The sequence below is a fragment of the Rousettus aegyptiacus genome, unplaced genomic scaffold (assembly GCF_014176215.1).
Source record: "Rousettus aegyptiacus isolate mRouAeg1 unplaced genomic scaffold, mRouAeg1.p scaffold_m13_p_15, whole genome shotgun sequence".
NCBI classification, from domain to species: domain Eukaryota; kingdom Metazoa; phylum Chordata; class Mammalia; order Chiroptera; family Pteropodidae; genus Rousettus; species Rousettus aegyptiacus.
In genome coordinates, this window is record NW_023416290.1 from 47,545,912 (window position 1) to 47,563,374 (window position 17,463).

The 17,463-nt window shown below is 40.0% G+C and overlaps 1 protein-coding gene across 2 annotated transcripts in view; it reads right to left on the reverse strand.

Annotated features, from left to right (window-relative positions):
• TNFRSF11B (TNF receptor superfamily member 11b) overlaps positions 1-17,463 on the reverse strand; it is a 34,704-nt gene extending 17,241 nt beyond the window's left edge. Inside the window, exons 1-3 of one of the 2 annotated variants that reach the window (XM_016147505.2) lie at positions 17,147-17,463; positions 16,688-16,880; positions 14,215-14,393 (exon numbers count right to left, since the gene is read on the reverse strand). In XM_016147505.2, the coding sequence (XP_016002991.2) occupies positions 14,215-14,370 (156 nt within the window). In that variant the 5' untranslated portion in view covers positions 14,371-14,393; positions 16,688-16,880; positions 17,147-17,463. Of the gene's footprint in view, positions 1-9,036; positions 9,242-14,214; positions 14,394-16,687; positions 16,881-17,146 lie in introns of those variants that run through there. The other variant, XM_016147496.2, reaches the window with a different exon arrangement.

Below are 17,463 nucleotides of genomic sequence, written 5' to 3' on the forward strand. Positions count from 1 at the left end.
CCAGTCCTAGAGATCACCCTTCCCCACTTCGTTTTCTCTCCCGCCTCCCCCTCCTTAATCGCCCACCAATGGATTTCATGTATCTTTCTTATGTTTTCTCCTTCGATTCTTAATGCACAAAAGGAAATGCAAAATTGCCATTTTCTGGAGCATCTTCTCAGTCTTTTGAGATTTTGCATCTACTGTGTCCTCAAAATCTTGGCTCAAATAAACTCTTTCATTGTCTGTCTGTCTGTCTATCATCTATCTATCTATCTATCTATCTATCTATCTATCTATCCTGATGAATAAATTCTCCTACCTTTCCTGTCCTAAAATGCAGTTAGTTCATACAACCTCTCTGGAAGAGATCCTGTGAGATTGAACAATCAGCCACACTTTACATGAAGCAGCAGCTTCTCACCCCCTTGGATTTCCTCTCTTTTCTGCCTTATTCTTTCCCTCACTCTTGCTTCCCTAGGATTGCACTTTCTAATAAGGTACTAAAACATAAGTGTTTGTCTCTGCTGATCCATTCCTTAAGGCATTTGGGCTTAGAACTCATGACCAATAATGGGGCTCAGGCATTTAACTTCAAAACAAAACAAAGGAACAAAAAATGGTGACCCCCTGGAACTGAAAAAGGATTAAAAATACATTAGCATTTGATTTGTATAAGGATTTGGCATTCCTGAGTTCCATACTGGGGCATTTTTAACCCTAGCAGCACAGAGAACTCTAGGTTGAAGACACCCACACAGGCTTAGCTCTGATTTATGAGCATTTTTCACAGGACTCAGTTACTAGATCTAAGCAACTCTAGGACAGAAAAAAGTTCTCAGCTAGGTAACCTTAGGGAAAATTACTTAATTTCTCTGAATCTCCGTATTCTCATCTGTAAAACAGACACTAATCTCTGCATGCTAAGATTTTTGTGAAAATTAAGTGACATGTTGTGTGTGGCTTTCATATATGACACATATTCTAAGAATAGTGTCTCTCTCTTTTATGGTTTCCTCCCTTTAGCTTAGCTTAAATAGTTAGAAGTTGTTCCAATGAAAGGTGAAGGTGAGTGAACTTCCACAACAGGTTCAGTTGGAAGAGACAGAAAGAAAAAGCATGGCTCCTGTCTGCTCACTCTCAGGGAACAGGGTGTTTGATTTAGAGTTTCCTGTTCAGCCCCTGCTCACCTCCTCATCTGTAGCCCAGCTAATCTCTTAGGTAATCTCAGTTCCCTAAATTTTGAATTTTCAGCATCAGATGAGGTCCTTGCTCATGAATCCTTCTAACAATACCTTTGATGAAAAAAGAGTCTAGATCGGTATTCTAAAGCCAAAGATTTTAGTCACTTGTGATTTTTACATGTTCTTTGCAGTTATTTTCTCTCAGTGATCAGAGATAAATGGGGTTTGGCTGCTGCATCAGTCAGGACTGGCTGGGTTTTATGCTGTACTAACCCACGACTTTAAAATCTCAGTGGCTTAAAAATAACAAAGGTTTAATTTTTACCCATGCTACATTCCTAGTGGGTCCACTGAAGGCTGTTAGCATTGTCCTCTCTCCATGACCTGGACCATAGATGGCTTGTTATGCAGGAGGGAAAGAGAAAAAAAAATGTTGGCGGTCATATATTATGTTGGGGGTCATATATTGGCAATTAAGTGCTCTCATTTGGAAGTGACTTATTGTTCAGAACTATTCTCACCACCTCAAGCCTCTTCCTCAGGCTAAGAAGTCCAATCTTACCAAGTTTCTGAAAGAGAAGAGAACTTAAAACAGTTTACAAGTAGCTTTCACAACTACGTCATCACTCAATAAACACCATACTTTTTGTTTGACATTTCTTTTAGCACTGTCTAGTTGATTTTTCTCTTTTTACTTGGTATTAAAAAGAGAGAAAGGAAACACTGTGTGGAGCAGAGGGTTCTGTCTATCACTAGTAGAGCATTCAAGTGAGGTGTTTAATGGTCATGCCGACCTACTCATTACCATGCTTATTCTGCCTGAAGCTTTGACATTTATTTGACAGAGAGGTATCCAATTGTCAAGTGCTTCCTTGTGAATACAAATTCAAAGAAAATTCTGCTCAACGAGAATAAGGAGATTGCAAGTGACTGTGATTATACCTCTTTAGGAAGTCCTGAGGGAATGTCTTAGACCTGGCCTTTAACGAAATGGAATATAAAACATAGGCACAGTAATGGCATCTATGCATATTAACTAAAGCCGAGAATTTGTTTCAGAATGGGAAGATAGTTTTGGGTTTAGAAAAAAATCTCTGATCCTAAAACAGTTCTTACTACTTAAAAGTAGGTGACATTTCGAAAGCTGCTTCCTCTTGTGATGTCATTGACTTAAACAGATTTTTGTTTAAATTGAATTTCTTTTGCATGAAACCAGTTGGGCAGAAGAAACTTTGACAACTCCCACAAAATAGATTGAAACAAAAAAGCATTTCTCTAGGCATAAGTAGATTTGATTTAAATATTTATTCTATTATTTAATATTAATGTTAAATTTAAATAAATATTTAAGCATTTAAATATTTATTTAAAAGGTCTAAGTTTTTTTTTTTTTTTTGCATGTTTGGAATATTAAATAGTATACAGTATGATAAGTCTTTTTTTTTTTTTTTGTATTTTGTAATGACAAAAGCTTAAAACTGAAGCAGACCTTCTACACGACACCTGGCCCAATGCCCACCTTTTAGAGATGAGTAAATTAAGACCCAGATGGCTGGAGGCACTGACTAGGCGTTAGAGTCTATGGCAAAACTGACAAACTAGATCTCTTGCCTCATATCTGCTGTTGCAGGGGTCTTATTGTTACAACCTACGTTCCACAACTGAATTCCTGAATCACATTTTCTTCTGTTGGCGGTATTAGCACCAATTGATAGTAGGGTGAACTTTCTAAAGAACAGGGTCCTGATATCTATATTTTCTCAGAATAAAAGAAAGTTTTACAAGATGCATAAGAACAGTGGACAGGACTCCCTTAAGGTAAAGACCGACCTTTGCCAAGGAAGCCGTAGACCTGGGACGTGACTACCCGCCATGGCCTGCCCACTTAAGAACAAGAAAGTAACATCACCACGTGGCAAGGGAATTGAGGTTTGGGAATCAAAGACCTGAGAAGAAAATCGAATTTACCAAAGGCAGTCACGAAGCTTAGATGAATTACTGTCTTGTTTTAAATCTAAATTCATCTTGACACCTATTCTCCTATTTTAGAGTTGATTATTTAAGAGGCACTTATAGAAAATTCTTCCTAAGTACAGACTAAATTGAAGTGAAAATCCTGAGGCTGTCGTGTTTATTTCCATAGAGAATGCTTCAAGGAAATTAAACAATGTTTTCACAGTATTAAAACCATAATTTTAGGCAGATATTTTTTTAAATCACAGTAAGAAAGTAATAAATCAAGCCCATTAGAAGCACGTGACTTTTCTAGAATTGCTTCAGGAATGACGTTGCATTTCCTCCTATATCCTCTGTCTGTTTAGGGACAAACTGAGTCAGGTGCTTCTGTGACATTGGGGTGAAAAAAAAAAATCTACCCAAGCACCTGGGGAGTTATATCACCTTGTAGTTGGTAGAAACCATTTTAGTGTGTCTGTAGACTCTTCTGGCCTCTGGAACATTCATTTAGAGAAGCCAAGTAGATGTGAGAGGGAGCGGGTACCACACAGCTTCTTACCTAATGTGTTGTCACACTATTCTTATCCCTTACGACTGTCTAAAAGAATTCTTTTTTTAGACATTCTATGTTAGTTACCCCAAAATATTCTGTGGTAGTGAGCTCCAAAAACTAATTACATGTCACACAAAAATACTGTCCTTGAATCTATTTCAAGTTGGCCATACCTCACTCTTTCTTCTTGCATAGATAGTTTACAGATGTTGCTAGGATTTCCGATTCACTAGTTCCTGCTATTGTGGGTTGCTAAGTTTTATTTTGATTTTTGTTTTCTTTTCTAAACATGGCTGCTATTATTGTTCATATTTGCATTTTGTTTACCAGACTATCGGTATCAGAAATGTGCTTTGCCATGTGAAATCATCCTTCCCTGTGGCTTCAGAAACCTGCTCTATGCTGATGACCCAGCCCAGGCTCCTGAGCTCCAAACTTTTTTGAATCCAATGCCAACTGGACATCTCCATTGACACATATTACACATAGAATGCATCGAACCGAAAACGAACACTTGATGCCCTAACCAACCAGATGGGAAGGTCAGATGTGCACTCAGCTGGGCTTAGGTAGCACCTCTAAGGGTCAGTACGTGGCTCTAGTTCATTGTTGTGGCTTGCTTAAGAATGGAATCATGAACCTCGGAACAAAAATATACAAAAGAATGTGTAAAGATTCGTCAGGTGGGGATGTTTCTCTTTCTTCTTGAAAGAGATCAAAGCCAACATTAGAATGTTAAATCTCTGGCAGTAAGTTAAGTTCTGTTAGAACATCCATGGAAATTGCTGGTAGACTCCACAACATGCCAGCAAATCTCGCCACAACTCCTTTGACTCGGCAAACATACATTTACTGTCAGGCACTGTGGAGGCCTGGGGGGTACAAATGTGAAGATGATGGAAATCTATATTCACAAAGAGCTCATTTATTGTTTACCATAGGGGTGGTGCTATCCTCTAGAAATTCTGGAAATTTGTGGGGGATTTTTGCTGGCATGATGACGGTGAGCTGCCAGGTGTCCTGAATGATCAAGAATAAGCCCATGGTTCTTACACGTTTCATATGTCCTATTGACAACTGACATAAGTGATCTAAGTAAAAAAATTTTCATTATCTGAGCCTAGATTCTAACTCCATTTTATGTAGATGCCAAGCGTTTTTCGCGTGCTTTTTATACATACTTAATTTTTCAAAGTTCGACAACATAAAATGCGATAGAAGGTTGTACTTTGTTTTGTTTAAAACTTTAATAAGATTCTCTCACCATTTCAGAAAAGCTCAGCACCAAAGCCAACACTGATCATGGTTTTGAGCCCCAATGGTGCTTTATTCCTAATGTCTGTTTATGGCTATTGTACGTAAAGCAGCTGTATCACGACTTCATTATGTCTTCTAGTGAAGCTTATTTCACTATAAATTACTTTCCTTTTATTTCTCTTTCATAGTATAGTTATGCTGATGTGTTGACTTTTTAAAAGTACATATATAGGTAAAATATATGCACAGGAAAGCAAGGGAGTTGTTACAAAGGATTTACTTTAAAAGTGCATGGAAGAAGTTTGATATGATTGAGAACTCCTGCCCTACAGGGTAAAACACACAGATGCGCTGATAATCTCTGCTCTATAGGAGCAACATAAGGGGCAGCCAAGCATCATTAGTTAAGGCCTTGAATAATGCAAACATAAATTTTTATAAGATTACTGTTTCTCTTCAGTCTACTTCTCAGTTCTCTTTTTTTTTGGAGGGGAGGGGAGGGGAAGCTACAAAGGAGAAACTCGAGCTAAAGGAAATGCTACTGGTGCTAAAGGTGCTAATGGGAATGATACTTTTCACAGAAAGCTTTCAGACCGTGCAGGCAGAGGAGGTGAGCATTGTTTAGATTAAAACCCAACAGGCAAGTTAGTGGATGGATAAGAGAGCTAGAATGTTCGAGTGTGTGTTTAGTGCTCCTTTGATGGATGCTGCCATAGCTCTCCTTCTAGACCTAAGTGGATAAACATCTGGCACAGAATGCCTTCTTCCCAGCCGATGGAATTTGACAACTGTGGTTGAAATGTAAGAAGTAAAATTAAAGACCAGATTGAAATTAAGAATTGTGTATTGAAGGTTGCTAGGTGACAGAGGCCAGGAAGGTTGCTAGGGACAGGGAGCAGGACTGTTTTGGACAGAGTATATGTCAGATTCTCCTAGAAACTTCACGGTGATCGTTCTCTTTAAATAAATAAATGAATAAAAAATTAAATAGGCTAGAGAAATACACACATGCAACCACTATGGGTGGGGCAGGGAGCCAAAGTAAACAACAACAGAATAACCAAAAATCTGAAAGAGCGTTATCTTAAAGGTGGACGGACAGATCAATCAGGCAGTTGTCCTGACAGTAAACATCTACTACACCCTACCCCTTCTTCCCGCTTCTCCCCGCCAAAGTCCTATCATCATAACATCAATTCAGAGTTTGCTATTGAGAAACTCAGTGGATGGTTCTTGCACTCTATGATGGGAAGTTTCAGCCAACAGTTAAAGACCTAGGCCAGGGTGTTCCCAGGGTATCAGGTGGCCTCTGGACAACCATGAACAAAATGACTTGGTGATGTCACTACCTCACCTTGCAGAGCGGGTCTCTGATTAATTCCATTCGTGATCATTCCAGAAAGACAAAGACCATGGCATTAGTCTTAATGACCACACCCCCTCAATGCTTGTCTACCCTCTGCTCTCATTAAAGATTCTAGAATTTTGCTTTGCCACAGAATTGCATTTCCCCCCACTTCTTGGGTTCAGGACACCTCGGTTTTATCTCCAACAATGAAGTAATAGTTTGTGGTCCTCTCTCTCCCCCTCAGAGCGTCGACACTTTGTTTACATCACCCACTTGGTTCTAGATGGTCCTACAGTTATTTGTGAGCACAATGCTAGAATCTGCTGGTGTTAATATGAAGCAGGAAATTTACGTGATCATCTAGCGTGTATACATATCATTACCTCTATAGAAGAAAAAACTAAAACTCAAAAGGGATGTAACTTGCTTGCCATCATTTATCAAGTATGTGGTGGTACTGATATTTGAATTTTGGTCCAACTAATAACCACTGCACTGAAACTTCCCTTATAAGGTCTTAGAAGGCAAGGTCTTTTATATCCCTGAGTTGCCCAGTACTTCCCCTTTGTTACTCTCATCTATACAATTACATCTCCAATATCTGCCTTCTCCATTAGGCTGTGAGATTCATGGAGGGTAAGTGTGGTTCCCACCCTGTTTTCCACCCTATCCCTAATGCCCAGCGGGCATGCCCTGTACAAAGTATTAAATACCTGTAATGCTTCCAGTTCCTGGAACTGAACCTCAGTATTTACAAAAGGGCATTTAGGCTCTTTATGTGTAAGTACGAAGTGTCAGTTCATAATCATTTATAACATAAAGTCAATCTCAGAAACTACAGCAAGGGAAATCTTTCCTAAAGTATTTACTATGTTCAAGACATAAAGTTTTCTCTTTTGATAATGTCATACCATCTATAATTAGTATGATCTAGATCTGCATACATATCTATCTTCCTATATAGAACAAGTATCAAAACATTTGTCTACTTGTTATTTCAGAACACTTGTTCTTAGGTACATATATTATTTAGTGGAAATTCTGAAATTTAAAAGTCACTGACAATATGTATATTAAATAAATCTTTGACAAAATACTAAAGACTAGGAAAAATGAAAATGTCCCCATATTAATAGCAGGATTATTTATATTAGCCAGAAATTAGATTAAGCCAATTGTGATGTGCCTATACAATGGAATACTATACAGCAAGGAAAATGGATGAACTATTTTACATCCAACAATGGAAATGATCTTACAAAAAACTTAAAGTGAAATTATCCAGACACAAAAAAGTGCATAAAATCCATTTATATGATGTTTAAATAGAAACAAAACTTATCTATGGTATTATAAGTAAGAATATTGATTACTCTGAACACAGTAGTGACAGAGAAAAAGCCAAGAAGCTTCTAGGGTGCTGGTAATGTAGTACTGCTTAATCTGGGTGCTAGCTCACAAGTATTCACTTTGAAAAACTCTATTAGTATGATTGTGTGATTCTTTATGTGTTATATTTTAATAAAGGTTTAGTTTTTAAAAATTCTTCATAATTTCCATATTGGTAGAATACACACATGCACACACACACATATACACATATATATACATATGTACATATATATATATATATCACTAGATAAAGATTAGCTTACTTACACGTGGACTCCTGTCCAATCTACCTTTTCTTCAGGGACTTTGCTGTCTGTTTATTTATTTATTTACTTACTTACATATGTTGGTATATTCCAGAAATAAATTGGAAGACTTCCTCCTAACCTTCCATTCACTGGGGTTTGAACATGGAAATTCAAGCATTTACTACAACATGTTCAAAACAATATATAGTTTAAATATGGGTTTGTACATCCTTTGCGAATGTCTGATTCTCAATCTTATTCTCAGTCTCAATCTGTTCCTCACTTTAGTGACATACATAAAGGAAATAAGTGAACGGTCATAGAATAATCTTTAAATCTCATTGAGTCGATTGGTCAAAAATCTAAATTAAAGAAGAAAAGGAAGTTAAACCAAGTCACAGAGATTTCTCTTTTCAAATAATATGTTAAAATAACTTTTAGCCCTGAATTTAGTGCTGAATTTCAGTTATTTAAATATATTTTAGAACATATATTTACATTAGCCCACCAATATTCTCCACATTATATTGAAGGTGAAGCCATTTTAATAATAAAATATTATTAAAATGTTAACTCGCGCAGTTGAGAAGTGTGTGTGGCGTGTGTGATCTTTTCTCTTGTCCCAGTTATTCATTATTTCTCATAATATTTGCTTAAGCGAGGAATGAGCTTAAAGCTGCATCCTATCATCTTAATGCATCCAAAGTTCATTGTAATTATAACAGTTTTAAAAAGACTTGACATCTCCTCCCAACTTACTCTGATCCTAAAGGACTACTTTATCGTTAATAATAATAATGTCCAAGTTAACTAAGCAAAGAAGTACATGAGGCCATTAATAGACTGAAATGAGAAAGTCCATACAATGGATAAAAATCATTCGAACACTAAAGATCTAGCTAGGGCTCCTCTCTCTTCTGCATAACCAGCAGGAGCTTCCAACTGACACCCCTGGAGAAACACAGTTAGCTTGAAAGAGGTCTCCAACTTGACCCCAAATCTCTCCTGGGACAGGGAGCGAGCCATTCGAGCTTCGTCTCCGTCAATCCGCAGGAAGGCCCGAGGCCGGGGCCTCCCGGTCGCCCGGGTCGCACCCCGTCCCCTGGGCCAGGGACTTACCACGAGCGCGCAGCACAGCAACTTGTTCATTGTGGTCCCCGGCAAACCTCAGGCGCACGGAGGCGGCGGCAGGGCGAGCGCTCCGGTGCGTCTCCGCTGCGGGCGCAGTCATCACGTTATATATAGCCTCCGGGCGACAGGAAGTATCGGCTTGGCTTTGATCATTCATTCCCTATCTGGATCAAACTTTGCACCTTTTTTTTTTTTTTTTTTTTTTTTTTTTTTTTTTTTTTTTTTTTTTTTTTAGAATCCTTTGGCGGGAGCGGTGGGGGATGCTCCGGGGTTAACACTTTCAGAGCCAGGACAGAAAAAAATCGCCTGGAGAGACGGGTCGGTGGGGGGTGGGGCGGGGATGTCTGGCCCCTGGGAGGGAAAAAAAACCCTTCGGGCTGTGGAACAAGGCACTCCTGTCTCGGAGAGGCTCTGAGGTTTCCTGGCCCCTTCCCGCCAGCGGGCGGCCACCTGGCAGCGGACCGGACCGGCGGTGGGAGGGCCGGGCGCACGCCGCGAGCCGGCTGCTCCACGCTGAGCTGAGCGTCCTACACAGCCAAGAACCCGGCGCAGCCTGCGGTGCGTCCCGGACACTTTATCCCTCTCTTTCTCCCTTCTCTGTGGGTTCCGAGAGCTCGAATGACAAGGCTCCTCATCTAAGCCGTGCATTGTCTCAGAGCACTTTTGGGGACTTCGCAATCATTAATCTCCAAGGTTCATAGACGGTGTAGAAGGAATTTCTCTAACTTCTGTCTGTTTGCTTCTTAAGCCCGTGCTTTTCCCGTTCGCTTCTTGTTGTCTGGGGTGGTCAGAGGCAGAGAATCAGCAGAGGAAAAGCTTCCGATCTAGGGCAGGTAAAACCCCGTACAGGCTGTGGCATAACTTGGCCACTATTTTATTCACCAACAGAATAATCATCAAAGGGCTATTGGTACCTTAGTGTCCTACAGACTGAACTTCTGGAATTTCCTCTTCAAGGTTGTTCCACTGCTCCCAAGCTGTCTAGAGAAGCTTGGTGCATTCATAAAGGGTTCTTGCATTCCCCATCCACTCCCCAAAGCTGCTTGCCTGAAAGTTGGACTCGGTGACTTCTAAACTGTAGCCCCATTCCAGAGCTGTGCAGTTCATCAGTTAGTTCTCAGACTGTCACCAGAACTCTACTTACAGATGCTGAAAATGTCACTGCAGAGCTGGCTGCCGCATCAGGGCCAAGTGTCGCTACACGTCTCTTAAAAAGGGCAAGTTCTACTTCTCAGTGAGTGTAAGGGTAGAAGGTGAAGAATCAAGAAAGGGCACAGGTGTGGCCAACCTGGGTCCACTAGGAGTTCAAAGTGGATCCATAGGCCAAGGAGAAAATATGAAGAGGAAAAGAATCTCGGTTCCTCTGCCGTGATCATGAATTACGAAAAAAAACAGAGGGTCTTAGTCACTGTTATCTCTCCAGTACCAGAACATAAGCACGGCTGGTTGCTTAAGCGAGCTAGTGAGTAAATGAAGGTCAGTGACGAAGAACGAGGTCGTATGACTCCAGACCTGCCCCTTAATCTTGACCTTCAACTTCTATGTCTGCAATCTGTCCCACTAACACTTAGACTCACCACGAGACTTGAGTAAATTCAAATGTTAGCAATGAAACATATAAACGGCAGTATTATTGTTTTAATGAGGGTAACGTGTGTCTAGAATTTTATCTGAAGGCATTTTTCTTGAAATATAATATTGTTGGCATAAGAAACGTCCAAACTTGTAGAGAATTTTTATGAGCCAAGCCGAGACAGTCACCAGGAAGAAAAAATCTCCACAGTTCCAGGAAATTCTCTAGAGAGTGACAGTTTTGCAGCTTATTTTATACATTAGGATAAAAAAAAAAAGGAGACTTAAATAGGGTTACATGAAATTTGTTGGCGGAGCGTAAGAGAGCAAAGCAGGAAAATCTCTGGGATCGGATAAAAAGTTAAACTGAGAGACTACTACTTCTTTTATAGTGGCGGGTACAGGATAGTTAATAATTAACATAAAAAAAAAACATTTACAGATAGAGAGGTGATGTGAGGCATGCTGGGAACAAGATACCAAAGAAAACTTCTGTGATCTCATGCTCTGGTGCAGCGGTTGTGCCCTGAAGGATCTGGAAGGAAAAAGATCATGCTGACATTTCAAAGGTATATTATCTTAGATGCAAAAAGACATAGACTCGCTGAAGATAAAGACTAACCTTTGTCAAGAAAGCTGAAGGTCTATGACCAGACCATCCCCATGACTCGCTTTTATTTAGGATTTTTCCTGTTCAGACCATCCCACGTGGTTACTTCCAGCCTCCACATTTGTTGGAGCTGCCATGCGGGCCTCCTCTGAGCTTGTCAGGTTTAGTAAAGAACCCCTTTTTCATCTACATCATAATACCAATGCGCAGGAATCAAGCTTGGAGAAAACGGATCAAGGATTGAATCATCTAAACTTGGAAACATTGAGCCTCAGTTTCCTCATCTGTTAGGTAAAAAATAATACTGATATTACAGAAATGAGGGAGACAGCAAATGAAAACATTTATAAATAAGGCGATTCACTAATTGTGAGCATTAAATAAAGTAAAATGTGTAAGATAGTGAGCACAGTGCCGACCCATAGGACATATTTACTAAATTACAGCTGATTGTTGTAGGGGAGTACCTAAAATACTGCTGATCTTTGGAGCCAGACACATAAATTTGAACCCCAGGTACACTATGTCTAGCTCCGTGACCTCAGGCAAGTTTTATCAAAACTATTTGTGTTTCCATTTGGTTTCTTCATCTGTGTAATAAAAATAAAAATCATACCTACCTCAGAGGATTATGAAGGTTATTATGAGGATTAAATTGGAGAAAATATGCAAAGCATTCGCAAGAGTATCTACTATATCCTAAGTGCTCATTACCTGCCAGCCGTTATTATTGTTCTTATCTGAAGTTTCTTCGGGATATTTATATGAGCACAAGCTGAGTCTAGACTATATGAGCTCCTGAGGGCAGGAATCGGTATCTTTCTTTGGCATTCCCTGAAGCTTTTAGTTCAGCATCTGGCTCCCTGTAACTACTCCATAAATACTACTACTTGTAGTAGTGATGGTTGGTGCGTGTGTGTAAGGGTAATTAGTGTAACCTTGAGAAAAGTTGAGCCACCATTCATTTGGAGTTGCAAAACAGACTGTATCGACTCTGATTTCAGGGCCTGACTGTGGGCGGGTTATTAATCACCCACTGACAGGAAACAGATACTATGAGTTATCGGTCATTTCATTTGTTATATTCCTGGAGCAATCTGGTCCATCCCCCTGGGTCTTCCCATGTGACACACAGCTGTGGGCAGCTGGCCCTGAGCACTCTGAAGCTCGAGTTCATCTTAAGCTTGAATTGAAATGGACCCGGGGACTTTGGGCTGAACCCATAGGGAACATTTGAACACTAATATGGCAGACTACATTCATCTTCCTGTGGCAGATCTCTCATTGGCAGAGGCCATCAGAGACATTAAACAGAGTGTCTTGTAAATGTAACCTTATGTTTCTGGGCACCAGCTATGTGTGATGCTGACTTTCTCATCAGATAATCCTTATCTTCTCTTCTTCGAATTCTTTTGAGTTCGACCTCATGTTGAACACACATTCACTGCTCGTATTTCCGACTATGCCAGCCCCCATTTCAGCCACTCCTAAGGCTTGAAGAAATGATGCCTGAATATTGGGAACTCCCACAGGGAAACACTTCATCTCTTCAGCACGTGGCAACGCACCTATGACATAAGGGCACTTATAATCATCATCATCATAGAAATGCCTTAAACTCAGGACAGAAATTGATTTAGGTCATTTGGGAGACAAAGATGCAGTGGACTCTGAAGTGACTGATCAAATGTCTAGAACATCTCACATCTAAGCTCCTTTGCCTGAAAACTGGAAATACAACTTCTGAGGTTATGTATGTGAAAGGTTATTAACTTGAAGAAGAACATATTCCTAGTTACTACACTGTTATTAAAATGAAGCTCTTACTGATTTCATAAAGGAAGAAACAGAACAAGAGGAGAAATATCATGCAACTAGCCTATTGATTTTCATTTGTTGTGTTAATGTTGGCCAATTTCTTTATTAAAAAACATGATTTCGAGTGTATTAATATTCTAGACAAAAGCTATTTGACTTTTAGGGTGTTATGGACTGTGTTCAGAATGAATGTATACTTGCTTTAAAAAAAATAATAATGTACAGAAAGGCAAGGCACTTTCTGATTAAGTCGCCAGTAGCTTAAGGCTCTGCTTGAAAGTTTGGGACCGGGGCTCAGTAGATGATAGCTATGGCTCACCACACAGTGGGGAGTGTGACTCTAGCACGGCCACTTATCCATTAAAATAAGCCTTTCATTGACTACTGGCATTAATTACACAATCACACAAATGTATAATTATGATCAGGACCGTATGCTACATGGAAAGAAATAAGGTACAGTAGGATTACCTGACCCAGTGTGACTTTAAACCAGAACTCTATCAAACTAGCGATGAGCAGATAGCGTAGGAAGCACTGGCAGGTTTTAAGCATGACATTGACATGATCATTTTAGCTTCAGTGGGGTAGAAGTTCTCTGACCTTCACCCTGCCAACCTCTCAGGGTCATAGGTCTGAACATAGACACACTAGAGAAATCCCTTAAACTAAGAATCACAACAAAAATTGAAAAGTATTTTCATTAGCTTAACTGGGTTTAAATTTTTTTTTAATGCTTGTATGTGGTAAAAACACACACACGCACACAAACACACACACACAAATAGTATTAACATAATTATGGAGGGTCAGTCTCTCTTTCTTGCCATACCTCCACTGCCACTTCACAAAAGCTGCTACTGCTAATGACTGTTGTGAGATCTTTCAGATATTATACGAACACGCGTTTGTGGATAGATATCCTGTTGTTTCACGCGAAAAGGAGCATACATGTGTTCCGAATGTCATTTTGCCACTTAACAGTGTTTGTCTCGTACCAGCATTGTGTCTAAGGTTTTCGAAACAGAGAACTTAATACATGGAATTGGTTACATGGCTTAGGGAATCGCTGAGAAGCCAGAGGCAACCAAGGGATGAGCAGCAGCATAAAGCTACGACCTCCCTTAACTTGGAGGGTTCAGGGAAGAGTTAGGGACCAGGCTCACCTGGAGGGAGCCGGAACTGCAGAGGTTCTGTCCAGTGGGATCTGAGCTTTGAGGAGACAGAGTTGCTGTTAGAAACACTGCCCCTCGACTCTCCTGCCGGAGCCTTCTTTTGGCCAAACATGGACAGGAGGCCAGTAGGCATGGGGGCCTGGTCATGCAGCATCTGGCGGTGGACTCTCCTGTGATACAGAGAACAGGCAGAATAAGGGGTGATTTGTAGGGACAGACAGGCCAAGGGTGGGTACAAACATATATAGAAATGTCTCTTATATTTTTCATTGTAGCACAATATTCTAATGTATGAATGTATCATAATTTATTTAACTACTGCTTTACTGATGGATAATCTGACTGCTTCCAGTATTTTTTCTATTACAAACAATGTGGTGACGAACAGCTTCATGCATATAGCTGCACAGTTATGTGAGCAGACTTTTTAAGGATAAATTCTTTGAAATGTAATTGGGACAAAGGTACATGTATTTTACATCTTGATGGGTATTGTCAAATTGTCGCCTAAATACCTTATAGTCCTAATATTAATCTTACCACTTTTGGGAAACTAGGTTAACACTACTCCCTGTAATCCACGTCACATGACATTAGAGAGAGCACTGCTTTCTTTAGGTGGGAGGTCTGGTCTTTCAAACTGAGATCTATAAAGACAGCTGCCTCATTCATGATTCAGGGCTGCCATATCAAAATACTGTTGGCTAGATGGCTTAAACAACAGACATTTATTTTCTCACAGTTTTAGAGACTGGAAGTCTGAGATTGGGGCGCCAGCTTCTGGTGAGTCCTCTCTTTCTGGCTTGTGGGAAGACACCATCTTGCCAAGCGTTCCCATGACCTCTTCCTTGTGTATGTATGGAGATCTCTCTCTACCTCTTTGTATAAGGCGACCAATCCTACCGAACATGGACGTTACCCTTATGATCCCATTTAATCTTAATTCCATCCTAAAAGCCTTACGTTCAAATACAGTCGTATTAGGGGGTTAGGATTTCCACATATGAATTCATGGGTGGGGCACAGCTCGATTCATAGTAGCATGGTTCTACCCTCCTCCCTTACGACTCATAATCTTATGCTTTATTTTCAAACGGATGACGGCTTTTGAAATCCTTGCTACATAATACTCGATAAACATGTATACATAATTGTAATGTCACTATTTCCCCCAAATTTTCTCATTGATCCTTTTCTGGACTCCCTTTCCTCTCTTTGATCTAATAAAATAGTAGTCTCCATAGTTCAGTTACAATTTATACCTACGACACCTTCTAAATTGTCTCACCCACTTACAGATTCTAACTTCTCTGTGTGAGGTTGGCACACTACTAGCAAGGAGGAATTCTTGTTCCTTCTTTTATAAAGTCTTTTAATAAAAGAGTTCAGTTATGTTAAATAGCACAGTACACCCTGCCTACCTGAGCAGAGGAACACGTAGGTCAAGCCTTTCTGTACATGTAACACACACGACGATTTTCTCTTAGAAATTCCTGTCAAGGACAGTGCCAAATTTGTGATACCTCTGGGTGGGAAAGTTGAGAATAGGAAACAACAATTTCCACAGATCCCAACAGATTTTCTGTTGTTCTCTGAAGCCAGAGAAAGAGACACAACTCCTTGCTTATAAACACTTTGACCTTGGTGCCAATCACTTCAGTCAGGATTTCCTGAAACTCAGATACCCATCTAGTGTCTACTCAGTCCCAAGAAATTGGCTCCCTAATTAAACAGGGATGCATTTCCCAAACAACAACTCCTCCGGAGTCTCCTGAACAAATAAAAGTTTGCATCAGAAGAGCTTTAGGGAATGCTGCCTGCCCTCCTGGTCACTTGTCACAAATCCTTCAGGTAATTTGGTATCTCTAATGTCAATTCAAAGGTTCTTCTTTTCGCCCAACCCCCAAGCAGTTTGTCTGCACTTGGTTAATGAAAATATGATAGATAAGAACCTTAGAACTATTCTCTTAATAGCTAATTAGGTACTTCTATCTGGGAAACTCCCCTCCTTTAACTAAAACAAACCCTTAGAAACAAAGGTTTTGATGAGACAGTTTTCAGAGGAACTAGGGGCAAGAGAGAAGTGCTTCCTGGAACAAGAGTTTTGCCTATAAAGGGCTTAGCTTAAGAGAGCATCTTTAGGTGAATATTAAGCTAAAAAGGGGAGTGAAGGTAGTTAATATTCAGCTGATGGGACACCATTAACAAAACCAGGAAAGGCTTAACTCTGTTTCAGTACAACTAAGTAATTTATCATTCATTTATTCCAACGAATATTTACTTGGTACCTAGTAGGTGACACACACGGTATCCATAAAGGAGAAAAAAATAGTCCCCATACTTCTGAAGCTCACAGTCAGGTTGGGGAGAGAGTAATGAAGTAAACCTAGAAATAAACTTTATGGATGGTGATAAGCCAATTCCAGAGACTGATAAGAAAGTTGAAATCTATAAAACAAGTTACCTGTAATGGCATGTGTCTTAGAAGGGGCGACGTTAGCTGAGCTTCTTAGGGAAGGGCTCTCTGAAGAACTGACTTCTGATCAGATAATAGAAGAATGAGAACATTGCTGATTCCCGAGGTGCGGTCAGAGCCTCCCAGTTAGAGGGATGAGTAAGTGCGGTAATCCAGGTGAGAACTGTCAGTGAGACATGAGCTAAGGGAACAAAGGGGAGATTTAAACCATATATAGTCAGAGAAGTAGGCAAAGCCAGACCATGTAGGTTCTAGAGGGCTGGGTAAGGATTTGGCACTTCAGGTGAAGTTCAATGGAAAGCCATTGTCATGGCTTAAGATGTGAATGAAGTGGCTTGACATTCATGCAAAAGGATCATTTTTGGTGGTGGTGATGTAGCTACAGCAGACACAGGAAGATCACAGCAAGCAGGAAGGTCATTGTCACTAGGACAATCATTGTCATACCTTTAGGTCCTGAGAAGCAGAAGAATGAGTCTCAGCTTCATCTTTGGTTAAGTCACTTAATTTCTCTGAGCCTCCTGAGTTTCATAGTCTGTAAAAGGAATATTCTAGTTATCTAATGGAGCTTTACATGCATCATACTAGGTGAATCAGATAATGTATGTGATGAGTTCATTCGCCCTAAAGTTCTATGTAATAAGGGATATTTCCTTGGATTCTAAGTTTGGTGTCAGTCCTTAATAGGTCAGAAGAATACAAGAGAAATAAATGGTAAAATATACTCCCCCCCCAAAAAAAAAACACTATTTATGCTAAGTGTA